General features: G+C 41.7%; 1 protein-coding gene across 1 annotated transcript in view; it reads right to left on the bottom strand.

Moving 5' to 3' along the window:
• The window catches only part of LOC125453053 (protocadherin Fat 4), a 124,344-nt gene that overhangs the window by 50,265 nt on the left and 47,582 nt on the right, over positions 1 to 26,497 (bottom strand). The window contains exons 6-10 of the mRNA XM_059646969.1: positions 22,892 to 23,072; positions 17,768 to 18,018; positions 10,653 to 13,862; positions 8,340 to 8,444; positions 4,106 to 4,410 (exon numbers count right to left, since the gene is read on the bottom strand). Coding sequence (XP_059502952.1) covers positions 4,106 to 4,410; positions 8,340 to 8,444; positions 10,653 to 13,862; positions 17,768 to 18,018; positions 22,892 to 23,072 — 4,052 coding nt within the window. The remainder of the gene's footprint in view (positions 1 to 4,105; positions 4,411 to 8,339; positions 8,445 to 10,652; positions 13,863 to 17,767; positions 18,019 to 22,891; positions 23,073 to 26,497) is intronic.

Raw genomic sequence — 26,497 nt, forward strand, 5'->3', positions numbered from 1 at the left:
TGAGCACAATCAGAAATGAGGCCTAATGAGGAATTCAGTGCATTGGACATGGGGAAGTGGTGCTCCTTATTTGTGCTTTCTCAACCTCCACTAGCTTGTCTATTTCTTTTTGACTCCAGGGTAGGGATTGTTGCTATTGTAAAAAGCTATTGTTTTAGCTGTGTAAAGTAATAACTCATTGACCAATTAAAGGTAAGGGCAGCAGATTTCTTTCCCAAAAAGACACAAGAGAACCACAGTAGGATTTTAATGACAATAGCTACATTGTTGCCATTAGACTAGATTTTTCCAAGCTCCAGAATTTTATTGAATTCCAATTTTAAACAACTGCCAAAATTTGAACCCATGTACCTAGAGCGTGAAGTTCTAGATTAGCTGGTGACATTACCGTTCTGCCACTATCGCCCCTTAAGGGCTGAGACAAGGATAAATTTCTTCATTCAAAGGTTTGTAAATCTTTGAAATTCTCTACCCCAGGGTTTTTGTGGAGTTTCTATCATTGAATATATTTCAGGCTGAGATGGACAGGTTTTTTTTTGCCCCTCGGGGTATCAAGGGATATGAGGACCAGGGGGAAAGTGTGGAGCTGATCGCCAGGATTAGTCATCATCATGAGGTCTGTGACCCATAGTGTGCCACAAGGATCAGTGGTTTCTTTCATTTATATCAATGATTTGCATGCAAATACAGGAGGAATGGTTAGTAAATTCGCAGATGGCACCAAAACTGGTGGTGTAATGGATAGCCAAGAAGGTTAACTCCGAGTACAGCAGGACCTTGATCAGTTCAGCCGATGGACCTAGGAGTGGCAGATGGAGGTTAATTTAGGTATGTGCAGAGTGTTGCCAAACAACGTGATCTTGGAGTGCAGGTTCATAGTTCCTTGAAGGTGGAGTCACAGGAAGACAGGATAGGGAAGAAAGTATTTGGTATGCTTGCCTTTATTGGTCAATGCATTGAGTATAGGAGTTGCGAGGTCATATTGTAGCTGTACAGGACATTGGGTAGGCCACTATTGGAACACTGCTTTCAATTCTGGTCTCCCAGATATAGGAAGGATGTTGTGAAACTTGGAAGAGTTCAGAAAAGATTTACAAGGATGTTGCCAGGGTTGGAGGTCTTGAGCAATAAGGAATTGCCAAAATGGCTGGCTCTATTTTCCCTCGAGTGTCAGAGGCTGAGGGGTGAACTTATGGAAATTTATAGAATCATGAGGGGCGTGGATAGGGTAAATAGACAGGGTCTTTTCGATGGGGTGGGGGAGTCCAAAAGTAAAGGGCACAGTTTTAAGGTGAGAGGAGAAAGATTTAAAAGGGACCTAAGGGGTAACATTTTCATGCAGAGGGTGGTGCATGTATGGAATGAGCTGCCAGAGGAAGTGGTGGGGGCTGGTACATTTAACAACATTTAAAAGGCACCTGGATGGGTATATGAATGGGGAGGGATAGAGAGATATTGTCCAAATGCTGGCAAAAAGGGATTAGATTAATTGAGGCTATCTGGTTGGCATGGACAAGTTAGACCGAAAGGTTTGTTTCCTTGCCGCACATCTCTAAGACTCCATGACTCTATGATCATATTGAACGTCAGAGCAGGATTGATGATCCACATGGGTCTATGGCTGTTGCTATTTTTTTGGTTCCTTGGAACAAGGTAAAGTTTTAAATTATTTTTGTGCAAGCAAGAGGAACGGAATAGTAATGTAGACTGGCTGTGATTGTGAACTACGTTCTCATCCAATTGCCTGCTGGCTGCTCTTTAGGTTGAACAATAACAGACTGATGTGAAGCCAAGCAACTACATCAGGATCTCTGTTGTTAGTTCCGACTCAGAATATCACTGGCTTCTTGTTCTAGAGCAGTTGGTAAGTTAGCATACTCCTCCAGTAAGCCACCAAAAATTGAAACCTGACATTTTGTTGTAACACATTTGATAGTTCTGGAAAAATATCAATTAAGATTGAGATATGAACATGCTAAATTAGTGAATTGGGAAAGACCAACCGCAGTACTTCATGCTCACGTTTCAGCATACAATTTAAGCCTGAATGCAAACATTCTGTTTTTATTTGGCTAGGAGTTAACGTGTAAGCTGCAATAACATTTTTGTTTTGACAATCTGAAAAAGGACCCCAATTTTTAGAAAGCCCAATTTTTCTCAGGGAGGACATGGTTGAAATTTGCACTGTGATACATGTCACTGTTCGATCAAAAAATACCATAAATAATGGCCTGGTAATTACTGGTGCTGAGTTTCCCATTGACAGGATTTTATTTATTAAAGAAAGCCCGAGGTTCTGGTCTGTCTGCATTAAATTACATGATGTCAGCCAGTGCAGTAGTGAGGCAGAAAAACTGGTCTGGATTGATTCATCTCCTTACACCTCAGATTAGTTAATCGGTTACCAGATTGTCCTTCCTTAACCAGAGGCAACTTGAATATCTTTAGGGCTGCATTGTTCTCTGGTTGGCATGTACTGTTGATTAGAACTGTATCAGCTCTCTGAGGCAGTGTAAAAAAGATTTTCCTTAGGAGTGGTTGATACTTACGAGCCCTTATTTGAACCAGACACAGTAAGATTCAAATGTATGGGACTGGCTGTAACATGTTTAGAGCAAAACAAGTAGTACTAACAAGTTAGCTTTCCCAAAGGATGTTAGTGAATCAGATCTTTGCTATCTTCCATAGTTAAAACTGCTTCTACCTTGCACTCTTCATTTTGTTTCCTCTTTGGTGTTTGGAATAACTCCACAGAGGCCAGAATCCCATCACCAAGTCACCCTTTATTCACGCGTGCATAGCACTTGAGACCGGTCTGGCTTCCTCAGAGCCAGTTCTCAGAGCGAGCAGAAAATCTGACACCCCTGTTTATATCCGTCAGCCAAGACTTCCTGATTGGACCAGCTTAACAGTCCCAATCATACAACTCATCTTCTGCCAGGTCTGCTTGACTGACCTCGTTACAATCACTGCAGTGTTGTCTGTTTTTTTATAGCTTTCACTACCTCTTCTCAATATTTTTGCACCCTCCTTTCATATAAGTGCTTTTTCACTACCTCATTACTGAGTTGAGCATTTTCAACTCCTCCTGCCTGTTTGAAAAACAATCTGTTTGTTCAATACTATATATGTCAGGTGATTCTCAGAAAAAGCCACCTCTCGAATTCATGAAGCCCAAAGCTTACGTCGCATCAATGATAAATATAGCTCTTGGTTTCACTATGAATCACAGTAGAATTTGAAGTGAAAATTCAGATTAATCTGGCTTTGAGATATTGAATTCTTCACCCAGTGGAGAACACGAATCTCATCACACTTAATGTCAATCTTTCTGAACTTTGTGGACATGCTTTATTACAGCGTTGAAATGCTCATGAGAATAACTTCACCAATAAGAATAAGCTTGAAAGCAATTTAATATTGTCTTCATTTGACACGAGCTGTTTGTATTTTTTCAAAATTAGTGAAATAAAACATGTGACGTTGGTCCTCATCCAATTTTTAATAATTTTGACTAAACATCAATAAATTGGAATATAAAACCAGAAACTGGGAGAAGAGGCTACTTTCTGTTCCCAGCATTTCCCTTACATAGATGGTTTAAATCTTTTGCAATAAATTGACTCATTTTGATGGTAATTGTTATTGGAGCACATATGGCTGCCGGAAATGGGGAACAAATCAGCCCTAAGGATCAGGATAAAGCAGGATGCTGGAGTAAATTTAAAATTTATAGGGAAAGCAGAAAGGTGTCAGGAATCTAAAACCAAAGGGAAATCAATTATTGGTACATCTTAATTTGAAAATTAAAACTTTAAAGATGAGAATTCACATAAGCAATGTGAAAAAACTCTCAGGCTCAAATCTTGGAGAAACAATTAAGATGTTGCTTGAGTGAAATTATATAATTACAGTGTCATAACTATTATAGAAAAAAATCCATTCTGAATGTACATCTAGAAATTTACAATGAGGAAAATGGTTTAAAAAAAGACAAAGTTGACAATGACCAATCATAACAATTACACTGGATGCAAATACATAGGTAACTATTTTTTAATATGATAATGTTGATATGTATATTATACTGTAAAAATGTTCTTACCTTCCCCGTCCTAGTTGCAAAGATCTTGTGAAACTCTCCATCTGCCACATATTGATCAGTTACCAGCCGCACAATTCCACTTCCAAGATTATAAGAAAACTCAATTTTACCATTTATTATTTCCAGTGCAAGAAATTCACCCTCTGCACTTTCTTTGTTGTCATAGTTATATAGGATCAGGGAATTTTCTTTTACTGTGGCAAGTTCCACATAAATCATATTGTTCATAGGATCAAGAGAAGGGAGTTCCGTGTAGGAGAGCTCTTCAAATCCAAGGCTGCCATCACATTCATTCCCACTTGTTCCTGTATGGAAATATGTAGGATAGCATATTGGGAAAGTTTTGCAGAAGGATAAAGCCGTACAGTTAATTGAATTGGCAGTGGTAAATGTTTAGATATTAGGAATATTGAGATATTAGGAACACAAGTAGAGTCAATGAGTTATACAGCACAGAAACAGGCCCTTCAGTCCACCGACTATGCTCCCAAACTTAACTAACACACCTCGCTGATATCCCTCAAAACCTTTCATATTCATGTACTTATCCAAATCTCTTTTAAATATTGCACCTGCACCTGCATCCACCACTTCCTCTGACAGTTCATTCCACACACTAACCACTCTGTGTAAAAAAAATTTCCCCTTGAGTCCTTTCTAAATCTTTCTTTCTCTCACCTTAAAAATATACCATAGTTTTGAACTCCCCCACCTTAGGGAAAATGCTTTTACTGTTCACCTTATGTATGCCCCTCATGATTTTATAAACTTCTATAGATTAATCCCTTGACCTCCAACACCACAGTGAAAAAAGTTCCAGCCTATCCAGCCTATTCTTATAAACTCAAACCTTCCATTTGCAGCGACATCCTGGTAATTATTTTCTGAACCCTCTGCAGTTAAATGATATCCTTCCTATAACAGGTGACCAGAACTGCACAGTCACCCAGCTCAGAGATTGGACCAGGCTGCATCACTGGGCTCTTTATTCACTGTCATAGCACATACTTACTCTGAGACTATCTGGATGGTCAGAATCCTAGCCTTTCTTTGTCTTGCCATTTTGTGCTTTGTCCCTTCAGCCAGAAAGACCATGTTCATATTACAGCTATCTTGCCATGCTATTTAGCATAGATGCAGAGCAAAGAAGTTTGTTACATTAGCCAGCAGTCCATAGTTAAATCCAGGGAGATAGCCTTTGCACAGGGCATCCCAGCACAGTAAGTCAATGGCAGCCTCTGATACTAGTTCAGGCCCAACTCAGGGCAGTCAGAGTCAGGAACCGCCCCACAAAAGAGGAAAGGAGCCAAATGAGGGGCAGCCTACCACCTGACGGGAATCTTTCAGCCCTGCTGTGGGCTTTCTGCAAGGAATGAGACAGAGGCAGGTATTTGGGGAGATGAAAGTGAGTGGCACAGCTATTACTGTTGGTGTGGGTGGGGAGATGTCCTGAGAATCCAGAATAAGCAGCACAGACAGTATACAGGATTAGTGGTGTTGGTGGTTGGTGCGAGCGAGACTGGGTGGGGAAGATGTTGCAGAAAATAACGAGAGTGATAGGACGTGAGCCTTTGTGGGAGCTGGGTACAGAGCAGAGGGAGAGTGAGTGTGAAGTATCGGAGACAGGATTACGCTATTGCAATGGTCATTGACCTTTCTCCTACAGTGCTGGGAATTCTTGCATATTGCTGAGGCTGCTTTAACCTGGTGGCAACTGCAGACCAGGCTGGCGTGGTCAGATCTCATGACATCTTGTCCCATGTTTGCATCACCCTGTCCAGTAGGATTCCGAAGTCCTTGCCCACAAGCAGAGCACCAATTTTTCCCTGACTGCCATTCCTGGGGCAAACATCAGCAACTGCTCAGGGCAGCTCTGGGCTGACAGTCCTTGCCCAGGTACACAGTGGGCATTTAAGGATGGCAGAGGCACAAAGGACGCTGGTGAATTTTGGGATATCCAGTGAGTGGTGACTTGTTCTGGGAATGGTGTATGGTAAGATGGGGTGGAAATCAAAATGAGAGCTGCTGTAGGAGTAGGACAGATCATTAGTGAAGTGAGTTTGAGAAGATGTAGTAAGAAAACTTACTGGACCTCACAGTGAGGCACCCTCCAAAAGATTCAACATAGCTTGGACCTGGCCATAAATATTTAGCCCTATGTGATTGACTCTTTATGACTTCAGGACAACTAAGGTTGAGTAATTAGTTTCACTTTACCCGTGTTACTACGTTGCATGATATAAAATGGAACATTATACTGAAAATGTGTTTGAGGGTTCTGTATCCATTTCCCAATAACCAAAAAATAAAACTCAGGCAGAAGGTGGAAAAATGTTTTCTGGAGTTAATTGTAGCATGTGTGCTAGAAGACACATAATGGGTTGATTGGCCTTTCTCCATACTGTGATTCTATGACAATGTTACTTTGATAACATCTACATTCATGAAAATACAATACAGTTGTTGTCTCTGGTTTGTTGCCCGTGCCACGTGCTAGTGAGGCGAGGAATAGGGAGAGAGAGGAGTTGAACACGTGGCTACAGGGTTGGTGCAGGAGGGAGGGTTTTGGGTTCTTGGATAATTGGGGCTCTTTCTGGGGTAGGTGGGACCTCTACAAGCAAGATGGTCTTCACCTGAACCAGAGGGGTACCGATATCCTGGGGGGGATATTTGCTAAGGCTGTTCGGGTGGGTTTAAACTAATTCAGCAGGGGGATGGGCACCAAAATTGTAGTTCGACTGTAGAAAATGTTGAAAGTATGGTGGTCCGAAATAAAGTTTCAGGGAAGCAAGATGGCACCGGCAAGCAAGAAGTTGGATTGAAGTGTGTCTACTTCAATGCCAGGAGCGTCCGGAATAAGGTGGGTGAACTTTCAGCATGGGTTGGTACCTGGGACTTCGATGTTGTGGCCATTTCGGAGACATGGATAGAGCAGGGACAGGAATGGTTGTTGCAGGTTCCAGGATTTAGATGTTTCAGTAAGAACAGAGAAGATGGTAAAAGGGGTGGAGGTGTGGCATTGTTGGTCAAGGACAGTATTACAGTTGCAGAAAGGAAGTTTGGGGGCTCGTCAACTGAGGTAGTATGGGCTGAGGTTAGAAACAGGAAAGGAGAGGTCACCCTGTTGGGAGTTTTCTATAGGCCTCCGAATAGTTCCAGAGATGTAGAGGAAAGGATAGCAAAGATGATTCTCGATAGGAGTGAGAGAGACAGGGTAGTTGTCATGGGGGACTTCAACTTTCCAGATATTGACTGGGAACACTACAGTTCGAGTACTATAGATGGGTCAGTTTTTGTCCAGAGTGTGCAGGAGGGTTTCCTGACACAGTATGTAGATAGACCAACAAGGGGCAAAGCCACATTAGATTTGGTACTGGGTAATGAGCCCGGCCAGGTGTCAGATTTGGAAGTAGGTGAGCACTTTGGTGATAGCGATCACAATTCTGTTATGTTTACTTTAGTGATGGAAAGGGATAGGTGTATACCACTGGGCAAGAGTTATAGCTGGGGGAAAGGCAATTACGATGAGATTAGGCAAGATTTAGGGAGCATAGAATGGTGAAGGAAACTGCAGGGGATGGGCACATTAGAAATGTGGAGCTTATTCAAGGAAAAGCTCCTGTGTGTCCTAGATAAGTATGTACCTGTCAGGCAGGGAGGAAGCTGTAGAGCGCGGGAGCCGTGGTTTACAAAGGAGGTGGAATCTCTGGGAAGAGGAAGAAGCAGGCTTATGCTGGGATGAGATGTGAAGGCTCAGTTAGGGCACTTGAGGGCTACAAGGTAGCCCGGAAAGACCTAAAGAGAGAGCTCAGAAGAGCCAAGAGGAGACTTGAGAAGTTGTTGGCAGATAGGATCAGGGTAAACCCCAAGGCTTTCTATAGGGTGGATAGGGAGAGCCTTTTTCCAGGATGGTGACAGCGAGCACGAGGGGGCATAGCTTTAAATTGAGGGGTGAAAGATATAGGACAGATGTCAGAGGTAGTTTCTTTACTCAGAGAGTAATAAGGGAATGGAACGCTTTGCCTGCAACGGTAGTAGATTCATCAACTTTAGGTACATTTAAGTCGTCATTGGACAAGCATATGGACGTACATGGAATAGTGTAGGTTAGATGGGCTTGAGATCGGTATGACAGGTCGGCACAACATCGAGGGCCGAAGGGCCTGTACTGTGCTGTAATGTTCTATGTTCTATGTTCTAGATGAAGATTTTTTCGATGTAGGAGATCACTTACCAAAAGGGCAGCCACAACCATATCCATTGGGAAACTTGACACAGGACCCGAGCTCCAGGCAAGGTGACGTTGCACAGTAGTTCACAATAACTTGACACAATTTAGCTGTAACAAACCTCATTATTATTACTGTAGCATGATATGGCCTACTCCACTCTATGCATTCTTCTTAAATAACTTCAACATGTTCATGATAATACAATATTGAAAGTAAACATTCTTGATACTACAAAACTATTGTGAAACGCTAATGTGAGGTATGTGGGATATGTAAGATACAAGTTCAGGCCTATGAAATGCCATACAGAGAATTTCTGCTTGGAGTTAAAGCAGATGAGTGAAAGGAAACCCAGAAGAAAGACACGACACAGACCACTCCTTTCGAATTCATAGGAGGTGGCTGAACAGTAGCATAAAGATCTATCATCCCATATGGGGAATTGCATTTATGAAGAAAAAGAATTTGAAGATTTTTCTTCTAAAGTAGCAATTGACAGTGGTTAAGAAGAAAATATTGACTAACATTAGGGCCAGGAAGTCAAGTTGGTTGATCAGGATCCACTTTGCAAGAATGTTAAGAAACTCAGAGATCGAAGTTTGAGGACATAAGGGAGAGAAGGAATGGAAAGATGACAGCAATAAAATGATAGGGAGATAAGCCAAGGGCCTAGGCCAAATAAAGGATCAAAGTCAACTGACTGGCCTGTATCAGTGATAATGGGAACTGCAGATGCTGGAGAATCCAAGTTAATAAAGTGTGAAGCTCTGATTGAAGTGTCTAGGCCCGAAATGTCAGCTTTTGGGCTCCTGAGATGCTGCTTGGCCTGCTGTGTTCATCCAGCTTCACACTTTATTATCTATGACTGACCTATATGTATGGTCTCGAACTTGATAATGGAAGAATTAATTGGCCTTGCACACTAGGTCCTCAATTCTCAAGGAGGCCAGTGGGTGTCCATAAAGTTTCATGACCTGACCAACATGCTTCAGGAGAAAGTGCCCACCGGAAGGAATTTCATTCTTGAAAGATGGGTCAGGCTTCTGTCAGGCTAGTTGTGCCTAGAAATTGGTTGGAGGAACCACAAGGGCTGCTTTGGGTAGCTGTGAGATCTTTGAAAGATCTAACCTTATTCTGTTTGACTTCATAATCTCTACTCCTCTCAACACCTCCCCCCATGCCCCCAAGTCTATCTTCAATACAAGGGCAGGAGAACCTTCTTGGATTTTTCAGGAATGTTCCATAACTGCCACATGGGGCAGCTTGACATTCATCAATGTCCAGCTCACATAACGGACCAATATATCCATTTGGACAGATGCACTTAAAAGGTTCCATGAGATTGTGACTCAGAAAATTGACAAAAGAACTTTCTAGAAGCACAGTGTCTAAATTGTCACCGGCTTGCTTTGTACAGACAGCATCATGGTGACAAGGGTTTGTTGCACAGGGATCATAAGCAACTGCAGAAATTGTGATACCAATATGAGTTCTAAGCCACTGTACATGAGTGGTGAAAATGTCTATTAGAATACTTCTATATAGAGTCTGCCCATTGCTCTTTTCAATAGCTGCCATCAAGAGAGAACATATTGGTTCATGAGCATCATTCCAAAAACATATAGTTTTGTGTTATGCTCTCTGATGAAGGGTCTAGGCCCGAAACGTCAGCTTTTGTGCTCCTGAGATGCTGCTTGGCCTGCTGTGTTCATCCAGCTCCACATTTTGTTATCTTAGTTTTGTGTTATTTTTGCTTCTGAGGTCATCAACAGCCTTGACAAACTGCGAATACTTTTTATCCAGAAACTCTTTAACGGAGACACTGACAAGAAGAAGAACACTATATATCAATTGTGGCATTGGTAAAATGTTTGTATTTTATATAAATATTGTTGGACACAGCACTATTAATACCTTTGTTTGCCCGAACTGTGAGATTGAAGTCCTTTTCATACAGCTGTTTTCCAGCCTGCAGTTCACATGTGTCTGCTGTGATAGTGAAATGGGTGGTGGAATTGGTTACTATGGTGCAGTCACATCCAGATCTTTTGACATTACATTGCCTACTTTTCCACCAGGGAAATATTTGCCATAATAATTGATTTTATTATAAAGGTTTCTAAGCTGAGAAGTGTTGTCATTTTGATTTCGAACAAGGACGTGAAAAATAGTCACTGAAGACATTGGTAGAATTCCAGAATCATGCACAATTATAGGCAGATACAACTCCCTGATAATTTCCCTGTCAATCATTTTCTGAATCGACAAAACACCAGCTTGAGACAATGTAACAAAACTACTGGCACAACTGTTACCTGCTAGCTGGTATCTGAATGGCCCTCGATTGGGGGGTGAGTCCAGATCCGTTGCATTCAGGTAAATAAGTTGTGTGCCAGGTGGTTGATTCTCCATTACATATCCTTCAGTAGTAACGAGAATGGGACCATTGTCATTCACATCGTCAACTATGATGATCAATTGTGCATTACCTGTTGTTGGGCTGGACCCTCTACTAACAGCAGTAATGGTCAAGTTATAAAATGGTATGGTTTCCCTATCAAGTGAAGATGCAATACATACTTCACCTGTTTGAGAATTGACAGAAAATGAATTATTTATGTTTCCGTCTTTAATTTGAATCTCAAACTGATTCCATTCTGGAATGGTGCCTGAGTTATTCGCCATCAGAGATATGACTGAAGTACCAACAAGTGAATCTTCTCTCACATGTGTCTGATAGATGGCAGATTTAAAAATTCGGGCATTATGGTCTTCAAGAATAGTAATATTGATTAGTGCTTCATCCACATCAAAGCCACGTATTCTTCCAGCGTTCTTAGCAAGCACTTGGAGAAGAACCTGACTACCTCTGCTTTGTTTCATGTTCCCAGAGACAACTACCTCCCCAGAGCTCACATTGATCTGAAAGCCTCTCTCTTTGCTTTTTCCTATGAGTAAATAGTCAACCATGCCATCAAAACCAAGATCGCAATCAGTTGCAGTAACATAGCCGACAGTAGTTCCATTACGTGCATTCTCGGAAACAGAAAAGTGATAGAATGTTTTAACAAATTGAGGGATGTATTCATTCACACCTGTAACATTCACATACACTTTCGCCAGACTGAACTTATTCCTGTCATGAGTGTTAAATGCTCTGACAGTTACTTCGTAGAACTGACGCAGCTCAAAATTTAAAATCTCTTGCACAGTAATTATTCCAAACTGTGGATCAATAAAAAATTCAGTGTGTTCACCTTCGATAGCGTAACTTATCTCAGCATGGATTCCAGAGTCATTGTCTGTAGCATTAACAGTAAAGACAGTGGTACCACATGGTGAATTCTCTGCCACACTTGCAAAAAATACCTGACCACAAAATACTGGAGGATTGTCATTGATATCTTCAACTTGTATAATAACATTAACAGAACCAGTCTTTGACATCCATCCACCATCTTGAGCATAGATCTGTAGGCTGTAAACAGAATCCATTTCAAAATCCAAACTTCTGACTAAGGTGAGCAACCCAGTAGTGTTTCCAATAGAAAAATATGCTCCATCATTGTCAACTACTATTGAGTACATGATTTGGCCATTTAACCCTTGGTCATTATCAGAGGCAGTAAGATTACCTATGACAGAACCAGAAGTCCAGTCCTCAGGAATGGAATAACACACTTGCAGGGAGAAAAATTGTGGGGCAAACCTATTTTCTTCAGTAGTCAGAAAGTGGGCTGTTGTACTAGAAGAAAGTGGTGGTGTGCCTTTATCATTTGCCGTTATTGATACAGTGAATACTTTATTCAGACTTGAAGCTAAAGGGTTTGCAACAAAAATCCAACCACTATCTTTCTCAATGCTAAATAGAAATGAACCATTGTTTCCAGTAATATAATATTCTACTTCTCCACTTAAATATAAGTCTTCATCAACTGCAATTAGTTTAATCACTTTGGTGCCGAGCTCCAAATTCACAGGAACTGGAATTAACTGTCTGTGTGGCAAAAATAGAGGGGGATGATCATTGCGAGCTATAATAGTAACTGTTACAGTCGTCTCATTGAAATTTGGTGGCTCACCAAGGTCTGAGGCAGTTACAGTAAACTTAATTTTGTTCCAGTCAGCACTGGGGTTATTTATGGTTTTAAATGGAATGAGCTGCTTAGTGAAGATCTTGCCAGTCGTTGCATTCACTCTGAAGAATTCATGTGGAGGCTGAAGGAAGTAGAAAATGTTTCCATTGCTTTCTAAATCAGGGTCAGTGGCAGATATTTGCAGAACAAACATTTCTTTCTCCTTAGGTTCTGGAATAGTTAAACTGTAAAATGGCTCAGTAAACTGTGGTGTATTGTCATTTGTATCAATGACAAATATGGTGACATCTGTGTTTACATCCCATGCTGAATCATTGGCATGTACTCTTACAATGTACCAATCTGTCGCCTCCCTGTCCAATAACCTTGTCACAATTAAATCTCCAGTCCTTCGATTCACACAAAATGGCAGACTTGCTGTCTTATTTGGAATACTGTATGTACTAATAGCGTTCACACCAATATCGTCATCTGTTGTTGCAATCTGTAGAATGGTAAAACCAACTGGAGCATTTTCAGCAACATGTGCAAGGAAGATTTGGGAAAACCGAGGAGCGTTGTCATTTTTGTCCAGAACAGATATAATGACAGTTGCTGTGCCTGTTTTGGTGTTGCTTCCTTGGTCTTTTGCTTCAACTATTAAAGTATATAATGCCATCTGTTCCCTGTCCAACATCCGAGCAGTTCTTATGACTCCGCTGGAGCTATTGATGTTAAAAGCATCATTGACATTTCCATCAAAAATACGATATTTTATGGACCCATTCAGACCAGAATCCAAATCAGCTGCATTTACATTGCAAACATCACAGGCTGGAACATTCTCATATACTTCACATCTGTAGATATTCTGTTTGAATGCAGGAAAATTATCATTTACATCTGTAACATTGATGTCTAGTCTGGCATAGGAAGAAAATGGTGGTGAACACAAATTCCTGGCTTCAATCCAAAGCTGGTAAAATTTTACAATCTCAAAATCCAATCTGTTTTTTAGCTTCAATTCTCCTGTTAACTGGTTGATTTGAAACACATCTCCAAAGTTGCCTGCTGCAAGATAAAAGAGAATAGGTCTGATTTTTCCTTTCACATTGCCTAAGGCACTGACCTTAGAAATCACAGTATTTACTGCTTGATCTTCTGGATAGATGTGCACTTTGTTATCCACAAAGAATTGTGGGAAGTCATTGGTGCTTTGAAACCGCACAGTAAGAGTTGTAATGTCTGATTTTGGATCTTCTCCTCCATCGATTACGTTAACAATTATTGTAATGTCCATTGATCCTTTCAATACCTGTTTTGTGAAAATCACGCCTCTAACTGGATCAACAGTAAATTTGTTTGCATTCGGACCAGATAAGGAAAAGCGCAGGTCAGCGTTTATTCCTGCATCTCTATCCTTTGCCGTTACAGCGTAAACAAATGAGCCTGTTGGAATAGTTAAAGGCATTAAAAATATAGTCATAAAAGCAGCATTTCGTTATTTGAAATGTGGGCATCGCTAGCAAGGTCAGCATTAATTATCCATTCCCAATGGTTCAGATGGCAGTGAAAATTCAAAGACATGGCAGCTGGAGTTGCTTTTAGGTCAGACTTGATCAGGATAATGGATTTACTTGCTGAAGGAGGATAGGGCATCTTCCCAAGGAAGGATGTTCATAAATCACAGGGATGTCCCTAACATTCCAGTACTTTCATCATTTGTCCCATTAAATGTCTGTCCCTAACTGCCTAGAGGGCAGGTATGAGTCACCCACACTTGCTGTGGGTCCAGAGTCACATGTAGGCCAGACCAGGCCATTCAGCCCCTTAAGTCCACACTGACCCCACAAAGAGCATCCCACCTAGATCCACCCCCCTATTCTATCCCTGTAGCCCTGCATTTCCCATGGTTAAAACACCTAACCTGCATATTCCCGGACATTAGGGGCAACTCAGCATAGCCAGTCCACCTAAACTGCCCATCTTTGGACTATTGAGGAAACTGGAGCACCCAGAGGAAACCCACACAGACACAGGGAGAACATGAAAACTCTGCACAGACAGTTACCCAAACCCAGGTCCCTGGCGCTGTGAGGCAGCAGTGCTAACCGCTGAGCCCACCATGCCACTCCTAAAGGACATCAGTAAGCAAATTGGGTTTTTATAACTGTAGCAATTGTAACAAAGTCAGCCAGTTGGATATCACACACTATGCGTTCCCTGATTGGGGCTGTTAATATGGTCCAATCAGGGAGCCCTGGTTGACATATGAAAAGGGTAAGTGTCAGGGATACTGATACTCTGGTTCCTGACTCTGAATGAGGCAGTACTAAAGGCAAGGTCTGTTCCTGTGCAAGTAAAGGGTAACTTAGTGATGGATACTGGCCTCTGTGAAGTTATTTTAGTAACAATTACATGCCAATCAATGGGCTAGCTTTTTGTTCTGGAGTTTCATTGAATTGAAACTTAACTGTTGACCACCTTTGAATTTGAACCCAAGTTTCAAGAACATTAATCTGGGGTCCTGGATTACTAGTCCAGTGACATTTCCATGATGTCACTGCTCCCATTTCACAATTATTTATTGTGTTTAATTGTTATAGCTACCACATTGGGATTTGAAGTCTTGTGCAGAATTTAATGCGGCTTGCTGATCCAGGGAATGGACAGTGAATTGGTGGGAAAACATTGGGTGGAAAGTATATTGCCTCCCTGACTTCCCCAATTAAGTCAGGATGGGAAAGATCCAGAATGGCTTTCCCATCCATAGGTAAACTGAAGACCTTGACGAGTTAATTAAGGGCCACTTAACGTGCTTTTCCCATTAGTTTGCTGAATTTATGGGGGGACATAGGAGGCATCTTTCCTTAGATACAGAAGGCCCTACCAATGAAATGGTAGACCCTGCAGGTAAGACCCACCCCCCAACAACTGCCACCATCCTCCATTCCCTTCAAACCCTTCCCTGGTCCTGGCTCGGCCTCTCCACATAACTGAACTCTAGGATCTCCATGGCTCTTTCACATGATGGCCTCCTTTACTGCCAGCAGTAGCCTTTATTTATCGCGCTGAGTGCCCCAGGAACTCCAACAGCAGGAAGGAAAGTGCCTGGAGTTCAATCCCATTCAGCATCTGGAAATGGCCATGGTGATGTTGCCACCAGCTGCCATAGCCATTGAATTCATACCCATATGTCTGAAACACTTGCTTGATGCAATGTATTACTTGTCTAGCAACTTCACTACTTACGCTCCCGTAAGGGTTTTACAGTCAAATCCATTAAGGTCACCTAAACTGATAGGATTATCCGCTGTGTAGTGGTAATTTTAAAAGTTCAGTTGATTTCCCCACCTGAGATTGCTGCAGATAATGAATGGTAAGCTATCATAAAACATTCAAACGTATCATCCTAAATGATTGATGATTGCTGCTTTCGAGACATCTACTGCCCTTACTACATCCCAGAGCTTTGAGGCTTAGTCTGCTCCTTCTGTAACCCTTTTAGGATTATTTGGAGACTTGCTGTACCTTGAGATGGTCATCTGCTGAAAATTTCAAGATTATGGGGTAAGAGTTGCTCATGTCCCATATGAAGTCCTTGATGTAAGAAGGTATCTGACAAAATACTTTGGAGTTTCTTACCCTGGCCTTACCTAGAGAGGTCAAACTCCTTGGCAGCTGTGGGGTCCACCTGGAGTCCCCAAGAAGGAAAGTCTGTAGACAGTATTTTGCCTGCAATTCTTCAAATTGGATGCCGTCATAAGTGTTTTTCTTAGAATAATTTCAAAAATAACCTCCCTAGTCATAACGCCCAATGAAAATTCTGAGTGACAGAGGTGACTGACATTTACTTTTAACCTGCTAATGGTATTCAAGTCATTGAATCTCACCCTGGCACCATCAACTTTAGTAGATGGGTGACAGAGATCAGATTTCACCACTGTTGTGGTGCCAAAGGACACCACATGTCAGACAAACGTCTTCGCTATTAGAGACTGAAATTACTAACTGGCGTAAATAATAATGTAGGAATCAAGCCTATTTTGTTCAACTTTTTTGGCAAGTTCAGGATGTGTTTCCTTTCTACTAAAACCTATTTTTTCCACATCATCTTGCTTCAATTGGTTCAATGAAATTTCTGTTGCTCTCATACCAAGTTATGAATCACATTGCCTCCAACTGTGATTACAGTACATTGCTACCAGTCCTCCTTGACCTCTCCATAGCCTCCAATATGACCCAATACTTTATTATCTGGGAATATCTTTTCTACGTTATTCATCACTGTTGAACTTCTTTCACTTGTCTGCATGCTTAATTGTCACATTGTAGCCAAAGCCTATTTAAAAACTGTTTGTCTTCCTCATCTGTAAAGTAAACTCTCCAGAGAGTTCATATTTATGCCCCTTTATTTCCTTATCTACTTGATGCCCCTTGATAATGTTATCCAAATTCATGAAGGTCAGCCTCTATGTGTACACTGATGACCAATGACAACCACTGGCTCTATTCTGTCAGAAGCTCTGACTGGCATACCTTTCTGGATGAACCTAATACCCTTCAGCTATAACGAGGAACAATGAAGTATAGCATTTGGTCCTTGCCACGATGTCTATTCCCTCACCTTAAGGTATCAACTTCCCTAGTTGTTGTTTCACCTTTCCTCAGACTATCTGAGTTCTATTTGGCTTTGGGCTGTGCTTATTACAAAGGGAGAACACTTCTACCTTCCTAACATCTTTTCATCCTCACCCCATCCTAGTCCATCCATTGATTTTGGCATCTCATACTGTGACAACTTGATTCTCCTCTTGATCCCTTATCCTCTGATGTATCAAATTCCATTCACTCATCAATCTCATTCTTGTTAATCTTGGTCAGCATTCAATCTGCGAATATTTCAAATTCAAAATCTGCATTCTTGACTGTAATTTCTCTATAATCTTACCTATCTCTGTAGTTTCCATTAGCCTACCATCACACCAACTTCTCTGATCCTCTTCCTCTGACCCTTTGTGCCATTCACCTAACCCAGCACCCTGACCACACCACCTCACCTAGTTCCTGATCTTTAGGAATTCCTGCCCTTAGTTGCTTTGCCTCCTCACGATTCTCTCCTCCGTTAAGAAGAGTTTGTACCTAGCTTTGTGATTTCTACCTTGGGTTAGCATTTTTTTTTATTATGCCCTCAAGGAATGCCTTAAAATGTTGATTTTTTTCAAGTCCAAGTTGGTGTTCTTAATTTCTTTTTGAGAAGCGATCGATATCACAAAATCATACGTAACATTGTTAGAAATGATAAGAGACTGTCCTGTTTCATATGAGTAGGAAAACATATTTCAGAAACTTACCCTCTTTTAGAATTGCAGGGACATTTGCGACATATGGATCATTCAGGAACTGAGGTGGCTCATCATTTACATCCCCTATTATGACCAACACTAAGGTTGAACTGGACAACGGCTGTAGGTAATTTTTGTCTGTAGCTAGAGCAATCAGTGTATATCTTGTCTGGATTTCCCTGTCTAAAGTGGAAGCCGTGATTATTTCTCCACTGATTGGGTCAATAGAGAACGGAGACTGTCCAAAATCCATGGAGTAGCTAGGAAGGAAAATAGCACAATTGGAATCATAGTTGTAGCATTTACACATCACAACATCTTTTCTGTTAAGTCCTCAGTAGAGGTTACACGTTCACATAACTTTATATTCTGTGGGGAGCCATCAGGTGTGAAAGTCATCGCAGGTACAGCCCAGGATAATTTGGAATTCGTGTTGGCACTGTAAACATCTCGGATTGAGACTTTGACCATTGATGATTGAGGTGTGGATTTAAAGACCTACAGCAAATTAATAAGTCAGGGGTCCTGGAATTGTTTTAGCTGCAGGACCCTTTACACTTACTTTCTGCCTGTGGTGAAGCGCAGCTTTCGGGGAAAAGATTTCAACCTGCTACTTCAGAAGATTAGTCCAAATTTTGTATCTGACAAAAGAAATAAAGGGCTTCAGCAGATCACTAGCAGAGAGTAATTATAAGATCATGAGACAAAGGAGTAAAAGCAGGCCATTCAGCCTGGTCTGCCATTCAATGAGATCATAGCTGAGCTGGCAATTCTCAACTCCACTTTCCTGCCTTTTACCCATAACACTTGGTTCCTTCACTGATTCAGTGCCTTTCTCAGCCTTAAACATACCTAACGGCCCAGCCTGTCTACCACTCTTGTGGTAAAGAATTCCACAGATTCACAACCCACTGAGAAGAAATTCCTCCTCATCTGTCTTAAAAGAATGAATGCCAATTGAATTTATCCCAGATAACAACATGGCGCTAGGTTAAAAGTGAATGATACCCAAGAAGAAAATAACAGATTCAGAACAGCTGGAAGGGTTATAAAACCTTACCAAAGTAGAAATACAGATGAGATGGGAAATCTGAGACAAGATGCCATCATGTCACAAAATATTTTATTTGCCTTCAGCTGCCCCAGCCATTTCCCTGGCTAGTCAAAATGATAATCGAAATAGGACAAAGAAAACAGTGGGTAGAATTCCGATAGAATGGAACTCTGCTCACTTTGAAATCACATCAAATTGTTTAATTGGGAAAGGAAAACTCAGATTGTCAAAATTTCAGTGCCTTTAAGTGGAATATGTCAATGCACAGCTAAAAGAATTTATATGCATGGACAACACACAGTATAGATAAAACTGCAGATGCTGGTAATCTGAAACAACAATGGAAATCTCTGGAGAATTTCAGCAGAGAAAGCAGAGTTTGTTTCCCTTTATTCATTAACAGGATGTGGGCATTTCTGGCTAGGCAGCATTTATTGCCCTTCCCTAATTGACCAGAGGGCAGTTCAGAGTCGGCCACATTACTGTGGGTCTGGATTTACATGTAAATTTGACCAGATGAGGATGGCAATTTCCTTCCCTCAAGGGGATTAGTGAACCAGATGGGCTTTTCCCCAACAATTGACAATTAATTCATGGTTCATGGTCTTCATTAGATTCTTAATTCCAGATATTTTACTGAATTCAGATTTCACAATCTGCTGTGGCAGGATTTGAACCTGGGTCCCCAGAATATAACCTGGGTTTCTGGAGTAACAGCCTAGTGATAATACCACTAGGCCATCGCCTCCCCATTAAGGTTCCAAGTCCAGTGACTCTTCTTCAGACCATATTGTTTATATTCTGCTAAAACAAGACTATATAATACAATGAACAATGAAATGTTAAAAAATTTACCCACAAAGTATAGTAATACATTTAATTACAGGAATTAATAAAGTTTTATCAAGTTAAATTAGCAGGAGAAATGATAGCACAGTGGTAATGTCAGGGGGCCAGTAAAGGTCTAGTTTAATATTCTGGATGTATGGGTTCATATTCCACAATGACATCTAGAATCATAGAATCATATAGTACAAAAGAGGCCCTTATGCCCATCGAGCCTGCGATATCAAGCATTTGGCCAATAGCCTTGAATATTATGCTGATAACACTTGAATTCAGTTAATAAATTTGGAATTATTGAACTAGCCTCGATGATGATGACCCATGATAACCATCACTTCTTATTTAAAAACAAAACCTTGTTCATTAATTGTATCAGTGATAATGGGAACTGCAGATGCTGGAGAATCCAAGACAATAAAATGTGAGGCTGGATGAACACAGCAGGCCCAGCAGCATCTCAGGAGCACAAAAGCTGACGTTTCGGGCCTAGGCCCTTCATCAGAGAGGGGGATGGGTTGAGGGTTCTGGAATAAATAGGGAGAGAGGGGGAGGCGGACCGAAGATGGAGAGAAAAGGTGGAGAGAGTATAGGTGGGGAGGTAGGGAGGGGATAGGTCAGTCCAGGGAAGACGGACAGGTCAAGGAGGTGGGATGATCCCTAAACCAGCCCAGTTCGTCCCCTCCCCCGACTGCACCACACAACCAGCCCAGCTCTTCCCCTCCACCCACTGCATCCCAAAACCAGTCCAACCTGTCTCTGCCTCCCTAACCTGTTCTTCCTCTCACCCATCCCTTCCTCCCACCCCAAGCCGCACCTCCATCTCCTACCTACTAACCTTATCCCACCTCCTTGACCTGTCCGTCTTCCCTGGACTGACCTATCCCCTCCCTACCTCCCCACCTATACTCTCTCCACCTATCTTCTTTTCTCTCCATCTTCGGTCCGCCTCCCCCTCTCTCCCTATTTATTCCAGAACCCTCACCCCATCCCCCTCTCTGATGAAGGGTCTAGGCCCGAAATGTCAGCTTTTGTGCTCCTGAGATGCTGCTGGGCCTGCTGTGTTCATCCAGCCTCACATTTTATTAGCATTGAGAATTTGTCTGTTCAACCAACTGAAAGAGATAAATACTGAGTTGTGGGCAATTATGACAGTCCAGTTAAGAGAAATTGATAGAAATAAATTTATTGAAACACTTTCCTAAATATCAAAATGTCCCGGGTTCTTGTAAATGCAATGTACACTATTGAGCTTTAGTCTATGATTGGTTATGGGTTTTTGAGTGACTGTCTCGAACTAACTAGAATGTACAGCACAGAAACCATTCAGACCATACAGTCCAAGCCAGGCTTTCTGCTCCAACATCTCCTTGTCCTTTCTTTGTCAAATACTATCAGTACAAATTTCTAATATTTTCACCTTCATGCCCTTTCAAGCATTTGTGTAAAATCAGTGTACAGCTGAAACAGTTTATATGCATGGGCACCAGAGTTTGAATTTCTCTATTACAATGGGTCAATTTGCCGTAGACCAAGAGAACACTCCCTCATTAGAGAGACAGAGAGGGAGAGATAGAAAATTCTAATGGTTTGAACTGAGGGTCACCAAAGCTCAGGTGAGGGGTGAGGTTGGAAAGGGGGAACCTTCATTATTGAGTCATAGATTTCTACAGCTTGGAATCTGATCTAGTCCCACTTTCCAGTATTTGGCCCATATCCATTAAACCCTTCCTATTCATATATCCATCCAGATGCCATTTAAATGTTGTCATTGTACGTGCTGCCAAAATTTCCTTTGGCAACTTATTACACACACACACACACACACACACACACAAACACACACACACACACACACACACACACACACCACCCTTTGTGCGAAAAAATTACCCCTCAGGTGCTTTTTAAATTTTACCCCTCTCACCTTAAACCCATGCCATCTAGTTTTATACTCCCCATTCATTATAACAACAATATGCAACATAATTAATAATGGAATGTTATTATTTTACCTAGGAAATACAAGTTTATTCTACCTGTGAAATATTTAGGCATGTTGTTTTCTAAATAACCCATCTTTCCAAAGACCCCTGGAATTATTGAAGTGAAATAGCTTGTTAAGATTCATGAAAATCCCAACACGGCCTCTGCAATAGGTTTGTGAATAAGACATATAGGTGATTCTATGTGTTATTTACACTTTAGACTGACACAGATGGGTTCAGGAAACCTGAATAATTTAAATATGAAACTAATGTTATGTTTAACAGTTTGAAAGTGATGTAATGCTTGCTTGAACACACAAATATTAATTCTTGAGAAGTAACAGTGGACAGCATTCTCTCAATCGGTTCCATAATGCCCAAATACAGAGTCAGAAGTCACACGACACCAGGTTATAGTCCAACAGATTTATTTGAACTTCACCTGACGAAGGGGCTACATCCTGAAAGCTTGTGGTTTCAAATAAATAAACCTGTTGGACTATAACTTTGTGTCGTGTGACTTCTGACTTTGCCAGTTCAAAATTGACACCTCCTCATAGTCCCATATACAGATAGAAATTAGTCATCTCACTAAATTCTTCTGAATTAACTAATTAGTAGACAGATGGTGAGCTTGCACTCCAAATAAGGATGGAGGGCAGCTACTCAAACCTGGAGAGCCATTAGGAGGCTGTGAAACACTGAAGACATTTGCCTAAGTTCTAATGAGGCATGGGTTCAAGTCCCACCAACTCCTGAGGTGTGTAAGGGCGGATTGAGGGGGAGGGGAGGTCTTCCAAAGGGTTTTCTCTGGCCAAGCAGGCATGGAGGGCATGAGGAATGCCTCAAGCTAACGGATGTGGTGCCAAGTGTGGCTTCTGACAGGAGGCCTCATTTGGCCTTCAGCTACAAAATGAGGGTATACTTCAATTGCAAGCTGGTGCCTCTGCTGACTCCAATCCTGGATCCAACAATAAAAAGGGCTGAGGGGCAGGATGGAGCTGCCAGTATAGTGAGCAGTGCGTAACTTCATGTTCTCTGCCTTCATGCTCTCCCTCACTGGATGGTGGCTTAAAAATCCTGCCCCACTCTCCATTGAGCAGGAAGTAATCATCTTCTTTTCAATTATTGAAGTTAATATTAACAGTCAAGCAAATAGATGCAAGGATAGAGCATATCGTTGTGAAAGCACAACTGATTTTCCAGATGAGTCTGTGTGTTGTTTAGCAAATCTGCGTGCCATCATACCTAATTTGCCCATTCTCTCCCGCATCTGGATCAACTGCATGGATAGTTAAAACCTTAAAACCAATGGGGACATCTTCACTGACAGTGACAGTATATTGACTTTGATCAAAAATGGGAGTGTTATCATTGAGGTCATCAACAATTATTCTGATTGTTCCAGATCCAGTAAGTGGTGGATCACCTAGAAAAATAGAAGAAAGTTAAAGATTACAATCCATTATTCCATTACTGATAATGGGTCATCAACACACATAGCCTTTCATTTTTAGCTCCTCTCAAAATTTGTTCTCAGTAATAATTTCCTTGAGTAGACCTCCTTAAACGGTGAATGGAATTCTAGTATCTGACCAATTGACGCTGGAGGAATGGAGATAAATGTCCAAGTCGGGATGGTGAGTAACCTGGAGGGGAAATGGAGATTGCTATGTTCTCACAACATTGCACCTTTCATCCTATTTGTTGTTTGAGATCAGAGAGGTGGGAACTTATCTTGATACAAACTAGTTGAGCTATGGGAGTGCCTCTGACAAATGGCATCTGCTTCAGGCACAATGCTCCAAAACTATGTTAGTTATTGAGCCTGACAATGGTGACAGCAATTAATCAAAATGCTCTAACCTGGAGAAAGAAACAAAGTTAACATTTCGAATCCAGTAATCCTCCTGCTTTCTCTCTACAGATGCTGCCAGACCTGCTGAGTTTCAGCAGCAATTTGTTTTTATTTGTCACAGCCAATTACCATTCCGTCAGTTTACTCCTGATCATCAGTAAAATGGTGTAAATTGTCAAGAACGGTGCTATCAGGCGCTTGCTCAACATTAAACTACTCACCAACACCCAACTTATGCTTACCAAAGCCATTCAGCTCCTGATCTCATTATGGCTTTAGTCCAAACATGGACAAAAGAGCTGAATTCCACAGGGGAGATGAGAGTGACTGCCCTTGGCACTGAAGTTGTATTTGATCAGGTGTGGCAACAAAGACCCCTAACAAACTGGAGCCAATTGAAATGGGGAAATACTCTCTGTTGGAGTCATACCTGGTATAAAGCAACATGTTTGTGGTTGTGGAGGTCAGTCATTTCAGCTACAGGAGTTCCTCAAAGGTAATAGCCCAGGCATAAACATCTTCAGCTGTTTCATCAATTACTTCCCTCCATCATAAAGAGGAAAGTGGAGATGTTCGTTGATGATTGTACAATGTTCAGCACAATTTGAGATTCTTCAGGTACTGAAGCAGTCCATGTCCAAATGCAACAAGATTTGGACAATATCCAGGTTTGGACTGAAACGTAGCAAGCAATATTTGTGCCACACAAATGCCAGGAAAAGATCATCTCCAATAAGAGAGAATCTAACTTTTACCCCTTGACATTCAATCACTCTACTATCAATGAGCCCCAAACTATCTACATGCTTAGGGTTACCATTGACCAGAAATTGTACAGGACTCATCCTATAAGTAGTGTGGCTACAAGAGTCGATCAGAGGCTCTGAATCCTGCAGCAAGTCATACACCTCCTGATGCCCCAAAGCCTGTCCAATATCTACAAGGCACAAGTCAGGAGTATGGTGGAATGCTCCCCCACATGCTTGGATGGCTGCAGCCCCAACAACACTCAAGATGCTTGACACTATCCAGGACAAAGCAGGCTGCTTGATTAGCACCACATCCACAAGCATCTACTCACTCCACCAGCGATACTCAGTAGCAGCAGTGCATACTACCTGCAGGAAGCACTGCAGAAATTTATTAAAGATCCTTAGAAACCTCCTTCCAAAACTACAACCACTTCCATCGAGAAGGACAAGGGCAATAGAAACATCAAACAGCACCACCTATAAGTTCTCCATCGCTGTTCTTTCAGATCAAAATCCTGGAATTCCCGCCCTAATGGCATTGTCAGTCTAACTACAGCACATGGACTGCAGCAATTCAAGAAGGCAGCTCACCATCATCTCAGGGACAAATGGGGTTGGGAATAAATGCCGGGCCAGCCTGCAATGCCCACAAGTGAATAAAAAAAATACTATGCAGCTTTCTATCTTACCAAATGGACCAAGCAAAGTGTACAGCTAGTTTCTAAAACATGGAGTAGGTACTTTGCAATTTCAGCTTGCCACTTGCTACAAAGGACCTCCATGTTGGATACCAGGCACCAACTTCTCACAACGTGTTCCATGGGCACCAGGCACACATACTCCACATCAACAGATTTGATAGGCTGTAAAAACCCTTATGGCACATGTCCGATCCATGCACAGGACACTTCTGCACTTGTGTGAGGCATCTCAATCTGCACCAGCAACTAGAATTGTAATGCAGCAGCAAGGACATTTTGCACTCTGGGAGATACACCAAGCTCTGGACCAGACTGCATCTCTGGTTATTGGGTCTCTTGGTGCTGACTTACACTGAGGCTAATGGATGCATACAACATTCTGGCCTTACATTGCCCTGCTTTCCCTTTTAGTGTTTTGCCCACTTGTCCAGAGATACCTGTGCCATTTAGTGCAGGCACAAAGTCACGGTTGTTAGCAGTCCTTAGTCAAATAAAGGGAGATAGCTATCAGCCAGGGCTCAGAAAGTCAAAAGCAGCCTCTGATACCAGTTTCAGGTTCAGGCACAGTCAGTCAGCCTCTCAGTGCAGTCAGTGTCAGGACTGTGTTAACTTAAGGGGTACGGAGCAGAATATTGAGCAGCCCATCAACTGTTTTGATCCTTTCTGTCCTTTTGTGGACTACTCTCTATCTGGAATGAAGTAAGAGACAGGTATTATAAGTGATAAAAGTGAGTGGTACAGGTACTACTTTCTGGCCAGGTGAGGAGGTATCTGAGTGAGCAAGTGGGCAGAGGGCATGCACAATTAGGAGCGTGGGAGGTCGGCGTGGGTGCAAGCCATTGAGGGAGGGTGCCAAATGCCAAAGTGAAAGTGGCAAAGCATGATCTTTGGAGGGAGGTAGGTACCCTGCAAGGCAGCTCTCAACTCATAGAGCTTGTCTGTTTGCACAACATGCTCTTGGCACCAGTACCTGAGATGCCAGACAATTCTGGTATATCCTGACACTGACGATTTGTTTTGGATATGGCACATGGTAAGATGGGGCAAGAATTATTAGAGAGAGAGAGAGAGAGACATTATGGGAGTGGGGGGCTGGTTTGGAAGCAGGTTTGGTAAGATGTGGTGACAGATTACATAGGCCTTCAGGTGAGAAACTCTCATAAAGACCAAACAAAACTAACGTGACACCAAAAGAAAGGTATATTTCATCCCACTGTATTTCCAGTTGAAGCTGTAGTGATCTTTCTTTATTCCTTTAAAGTGACAAACTTTTGTAGTATTTTAGTCAGATTTCAATGATAGACAAGTCTCATGAATCATTGAATTTTATATAATCTTCCAGTTCTTTCTTCAACTATTTCACAAATATATTCCTCATCACTCGCCCTCTTTCTTATAATATTCATGAACATTTAGTTTCCTTCAAAGTTGTGCTCAAAACAGTATAACATTATTCATCATCTGGTATGCCACAAGCCTGACTCATTGCTCATGATAGCAATCACCACTATGAGGGGTGGGAGGAGATCAGAGTGGATTAACT

This window comes from Stegostoma tigrinum, chromosome 6 (assembly GCF_030684315.1).
Source record: "Stegostoma tigrinum isolate sSteTig4 chromosome 6, sSteTig4.hap1, whole genome shotgun sequence".
NCBI classification, from domain to species: domain Eukaryota; kingdom Metazoa; phylum Chordata; class Chondrichthyes; order Orectolobiformes; family Stegostomatidae; genus Stegostoma; species Stegostoma tigrinum.